Source organism: Clarias gariepinus, chromosome 16, assembly GCF_024256425.1.
Source record: "Clarias gariepinus isolate MV-2021 ecotype Netherlands chromosome 16, CGAR_prim_01v2, whole genome shotgun sequence".
In the NCBI taxonomy this organism is placed as follows: Eukaryota; Metazoa; Chordata; class Actinopteri; order Siluriformes; family Clariidae; genus Clarias; species Clarias gariepinus.
In genome coordinates, this window is record NC_071115.1 from 21780259 (window position 1) to 21786366 (window position 6108).

At 33.4% G+C, this 6108-nt stretch overlaps 1 protein-coding gene across 1 annotated transcript in view; it reads left to right on the forward strand.

Annotated features, from left to right (window-relative positions):
* Window positions 1–4472, forward strand: part of LOC128544343 (cytochrome P450 2K1-like) — a 29783-nt gene extending 25311 nt beyond the window's left edge. Inside the window, exons 10-15 of the mRNA XM_053514359.1 lie at window positions 343–503; window positions 801–980; window positions 2277–2418; window positions 2547–2731; window positions 2872–3013; window positions 3095–4472. Coding sequence (XP_053370334.1) covers window positions 343–503; window positions 801–980; window positions 2277–2418; window positions 2547–2731; window positions 2872–3013; window positions 3095–3285 — 1001 coding nt within the window. The 3' untranslated portion in view covers window positions 3286–4472. The remainder of the gene's footprint in view (window positions 1–342; window positions 504–800; window positions 981–2276; window positions 2419–2546; window positions 2732–2871; window positions 3014–3094) is intronic.
* The last annotated feature ends 1636 nt before the right edge of the window (window positions 4473–6108 follow it).

A 6108-nucleotide genomic window follows, 5' to 3' on the forward strand; every position in this document is an offset into this window, starting at 1 on the left:
TCTAAATGATTTTGGTCTTAAAAAGTAAGCCATCTTTTTCTTTGATACAAGTTTAAGTTTAAAGTTTTTATTTTGTGTGCACTTTTATGCATCTTAAAACACATAACTCTACTGTATGTACTTCTTTCCATATATATTGGCTAACAGAAGCTTGCTGAATGCTTTGATGTTGTACAATATAATGTACACTACAGATTTGCTGTAACTAAAATTGTTTCTATGGTATGCTTTGTGTACACATAAATACATGTTTTTGTTTATTCAACTTTGATACAAGAGGGGACAATGTTTTTAAAACTAAAACTATGTTAAAACTATTAACTGTTGCTTGTTACTTAACAGGGAAACCATTTGATACCTCACAGCCTTTAAATTATGCCACCTCAAATGTCATCTCAGCCATTGTGTATGGTAGCAGGTTCCAATACAGTGACCCTAAGTTCAAAGAAATGGTTAACCGGGTCAATGAGAACATTAAACTCACTGGCTCACCTTCTATTCAGGTACCATGCTCATTATAAATGTCAACAGTTGATTGTCTCCCAATGTTTGTGTTCATTGCTGGTTTCCCCTTTATTAAACTTCTATTTGCATCTATGAACATTGCTTAGTACGTTGGTGAAATGGTAAGATTTCTGTAAATAAATGGAGACTTTTACAAACAATTTGATATAGAATGCATTACTTATTATGAAGAATATGTTGAAGTACCTTTTTGTGGATTTTATTTTTCTCTCTCTCTCCTTCTTCCTTTTGCTTGGAGTATAGTAATTCTGGACTGTATTTGTATGTACTTGTAGATCTATAATATGTTTCCATGGATTGGCTGCTGGCTAAAGAATAGGAGACTTATAATGGAAAACTATGAGACAAATATAAAGCAAATAAAAAAGATTTTGGACAATTTGGAGGAGACCCTTAATGTTGAGGATACCCGATGCTTTGTTGACTCTTTTCTTATCCGGAAAAAAAATGCAGAGGTAAATCATTCATGTGATGTATACAGAAATTTTTAATATGTAAAGAACATTTTTATTTTAGAATGCAATCTTTATTTAGATGTGTTGCATAAATCTTTCCACAGACTCTGGGATGTTTATGCAGTAAATGGGGTTTCTATAACTGCCATTTAGATACATTTATATTTGATTTTCTCAAAGTAGGATATTAAAAGTAGTGATCTCAACCCATTTAATCTCAAGTTTTACCAGAGATGGCAGCTATGAAATGATATTGCCTTTGTAATGTTATTAACCAATCAATGTCAATTGTGAAAAAAAAAAGAAAAAAGAAAAAAAAAACTTTGGCACTCACGTGGTCTACAGTAGGTACAGTATAATAATATGGAATTCTCAGTTGTTTAAACTACTGCACTTGTTGGTGTGTTTCAGTCCAAAAACATATTTTTTACATTAACAAAGAAATCCTCAGTGTCTGACTTAAAGTTCTAGTAATCACAATAACATGTTTCATTTGCACAGCAAATGAAATGTCAGATAATATAAAATTGTAATGTGCATGGGTAAAAATTCCACAAAATTTTTATTTTATCATTAACAGAAATAAATACATTAAATGAAATAAAATGATCTCTTATAAAATAAATTAACAGTAACTAAAAAAAGAGCATTCAAATATTGTAAGTATGAAATATTTAGACTTGCATGGAAGAAGTGCCAAGAAACATGAACAAAACATTACAAAAATAATATGATGTGCTGCATAGAACATTGTTTGATGAGAGCAGTCTGTAGTCTGTAAATATTTATTTTATGAGTTTCACGCTAGTGATGCGCGGGTCGTCTGGTAACCCGCGGGTCGGGTAAAGAAATTGTCACTTTATTTTCGGGGCGGGTCATTAAAAACAAAATTAAATGAAAAAAATTCATGCATGTTGCGTGCAATTTCCTATAGCCTATATTAAATATTTGGAAATATCTATTTTCATATTTTACTTCCATAAGGTTGCGTCACGTCGGGTCTATGTGTATAAAGTTGGCATGTTCTCCCTGTACTTGGTTGGTTTCCTCTGGTACTCCGGTTTCATTGCAAAGACATGCAGATTAGGCTACTTGGTTTCCAAATCGCCTGTAGTGTGTGTGTGTGTGTGTGTGATGGATTGGCATCCTGTCCAGGGTGTTTCCTGCCTTGTGCCCCAAGTCTCCTGCGATAGGCTCTGGGCCCCAGTGACCCTGTGTACAGGATAAGATGTATAGACGATGAGTGAGTGAGTTTCACACGGGCTAATGGTTATACATGTTGTTTTTGTTGGACAGAAAGCTGGAGAAAAAGACAGTTTGTTTCATGAACAGAATCTTATTATGACAGTTTCCAACTTGTTTGCTGCTGGTACTGACACAACTAGCACAACACTGCGCTGGTGCCTTCTGCTAATGGCCAAGTATCCCCAGGTTCAGGGTAAGATTTAAAAATAGCAAATGTTTAAACTTGTACAAACATGGTCCACAGGATGATTTTTGTCTTTGTGTATATAATGCGCCTCTGTTTTCCTGTAAAATGAAGTCAAAAGTGTTTCCTGGTTGTAGAACGTGTCCATAAAGAGATTGACAGTGTGATTGGAGCTCGTCAGCCGGCGCTGGAGGACAGAAAGAATTTGCCTTACACAAATGCCGTGATCCATGAGTCTCAGAGACTTGCTAACATAGTACCTATGAGTCTCCCCCACACCACTAGTTGTGATGTTACATTTCAAGGATTCTTCATCAAAAAGGTCAGTTTATGTTGCTAATCATTAATTAACTGTTAGCTGTAAGCAAACTGTAATTACAGGGAAAAAAAAAGATTTTTCTCTATCAGAAATATAAGAACTTGACTATAGAGATTGGCATGTAAAGCTTTTGTTCTTTGCAGGGCACATGCGTGTTTCCTCTCCTGACATCTGTGTTGTGTGATGAGAGTCAGTGGGAGAGCCCACATACCTTTAACCCTGCACGTTTCTTAGATAAGCAAGGCCGATTTGTTAAGAAAGATGCCTTCATGCCTTTTTCTGCAGGTAGATTAAATGCCTTTGTCTAGTGAAAGCAGTGCTTTACGTTTTTTCGATTAGTTTCAAAACAACTTTCTATTTTTGCAGGGCGCAGATTGTGTCTTGGAGAGAGTCTGGCAAAGATGGAGCTCTTCATCTTTTTCACCTCCTTACTGCAGCACTTTCATTTCACTCCTCCACCAGGGGTATCTGAGGAACAGCTGGACCTCACTCCAGCAGTGGGCTTCACGTTGAACCCCTCTCCTCACAAGCTGTGTGCAATTAGCCGAACCTCTTAAGACTAATAATTTACTAAAACACCAAAATGTTTTTAGTTATATTAAAAATTAACTGAAATTCGTAAATTTACTTACAATTAGCAATTTCTTGATTTGATCATGATTGCAAATAAACTATGAAAAGGGATAACATATATAAACATAACATATAAAAAAACAATACCCTTTAAACATTAATTTGCTTAGAAAAAAAACTGGCAATTTTCACTCAAGTAAAATAAAAATGTATATTTTATGTATTTTTATATGTCCTAACTCATTACAATTATCATTTTCATTTCATTTTCAGGTCATTAAGTAAATGTACTTATATCGGTCTTCATAAAGACTAAACCATATTGCTGATGTGTATCCCACACATCTAGCAAAGAAACACATGAACAAAGAAAATTATAGAAAGACTCAACTTTCAAATCATTTTTTAAATCATAGGCATTTAGGCCTTGTTCACATGGGCATTGAATGTTTGGATAAACAAACGCGCTCTGAATGTCCTTGACGTTTATGTTGCGTTTTGTAGTGGCGCTCGATTGACTTCTACACTGGTGTTAATTTGGCTCTGTCTGCATCCTGCAGCCCAAATTGTAGTTGTTAACCTGTGGAGGCAGTGTCGGGAACTGGATATGAAAGCGCTTGTCCTTTTAGTTGAGGTGCCTCCTTTTAATATGGACCATTTCGCTATATTAGACATTAATCTTATTGTTTTAAAATTACGTTTAAGTTTTTCAATTACTGTCGGATGTCAGTTTTCACTTTTGATTGGCTGGATCAACTTCCTCCCACATTTTGTTCAGCTTTTTTCCGCACTAAAAGCGTTTTCCTTGTGTTCAAACAGCAAGAAAAAGCTGCATGCAACGTTTTTATGACGCTGTATAAACGCGCAGCCAGACAAACGCATGTCACCAAAGCCCGTGTGCACACTTCTATGTGTAGAAAACCCTCGGTGCTTGATCCACGCTCACCGGACGCTACGAACGCCAAAAAAACGTTCGATTTTTACGTGTAAAGGCCTAAAACACACAACAGACATTAAAAACAGCTTAAATAAGTATAAATTTCTGTAAGTATATATGCCCATCAATAAATATATTATTCAGTTAACATTACTACATTACATAGTTTACAAAACAATTGCAAAATAATAATAAATGTAACCCAGTACATTTAATTTAAATGTAAACATTGGATTTTATTTACATATTAAGATTAATTAACAGACAACTAAGTTTAATTAAGTTATTATAGTAATTTGCTTTTAAATGTAAAACTCGGATTTGTTTTGGTGCCTTTTTTTCTGCATGTAAATTTGAAAATAAACTTGCTAATTAAGTATATGTCATATACATTTTATAATGTTTGAGTCATAAAACAATAATGCAAAGAAATATATGTTTAATCTTTTGCATATACAGTACGTAACAGCTTAACAATAAACATATTTTTCAGCAAATTGAGATTACTCCGTTTTGCAGTTTTTTTTTTTATTAAGCAAGAACTATTGCAAACTGATAGAAAACATGTGCAAAATATTTTAAAAAGGGTTTTAAATAGTACAAATGTCAAAATATTTTATTTAAATTTTTTGGTTATATATCAAATCATGTCTGAATGTTGTGTGATTTATTTATTTATTTTAAAACTCCATTTTCAATAGTTTTGTCACAATGGACAATTGATAGTTTCTGTGGTCTTTAAGGTACACTTCAGCATAAACAAGTTTAGTAACCAATTTGCACTGCTTTTTTTTTTTTTTTTTAAGTTTTCGCAACTTTTAGAGTAATTTTCTGGCCAAAGAAAAAAATTTACATTGCTTGTTTAGTTGACATTGCTTGTTTAGTTGACTCTAGTTCAAAATCTTAAGTTGCCTCACCTTGTAAGTAAAATTTTTACATCAGCTTAACTAGTATTGGCTGTGGGCTCAATTAATTATGGGTTGTTTTAGTCCAACTTTTTATCTACTACTGTCTGTCATAGTAGAAAATTGATGTAGTAGTTGTTTCAGGTGAAAATAAGTTGGCCCTACAATACCCTGACAATTAAAACACAAATATTATTTTTAAAAAAAACTTTATTCCTCCAAAGCTAGTCAAAGTTAAAACAGGGATCTGCATAAAGAATACAAGTTCTATTTTTGTTAAAGGTCATTAAAATACCTGGATGACACTAGATGCTTAGCAGTCTTTTACTTATTCTTTTATGTTACAATATCAAACAAATTTTAAAAACTAGCAAAGATTTGACTTTTGACTTTTCATGCATTCACTTTACTGTGGTGCTTACACTACAGTATACCACATAGTTTTGTTAAGTATTTCTAACTTGGTTGCTGGTTATATTGCTAGTTGCTAGCTAACTTAACATTGGATATAAATTTATATGTTTTTACACATAATGTAAGCCTTCGGTAGAACAATTACAACCTAACCAAACTTTTTTTTTTTTACTATTTACAGTAACAATTTATTTTTCTTTTTTTAAGGGAGCAAAGGGGATTTTCACCCAGGGTGATATATACAGTGAGGTCAATAAGTGTTTGATCACCAGGTCTTTGAGGGTCAGAAATCTGGCAGATAAGCAAGTGATCAAATATTTATTTGGCACAGTAATTTACAAATAAATTGTTAAAAAATCATACAATGTGATTTCCGGATTTTTCTTTTTAGATTCTGTCTCTCACAGTGAAAATGCACCTGTTGAAAATTGTAGACCCTTCCATGATTTCTAAGTAAGAGAACTTGCGAAATCACAGAGTGATTAAATACTTATTGCCCTCACTGTACTGTATGTGCTAGAACTTCCACTGAACTCAACTATTCTTCTCAC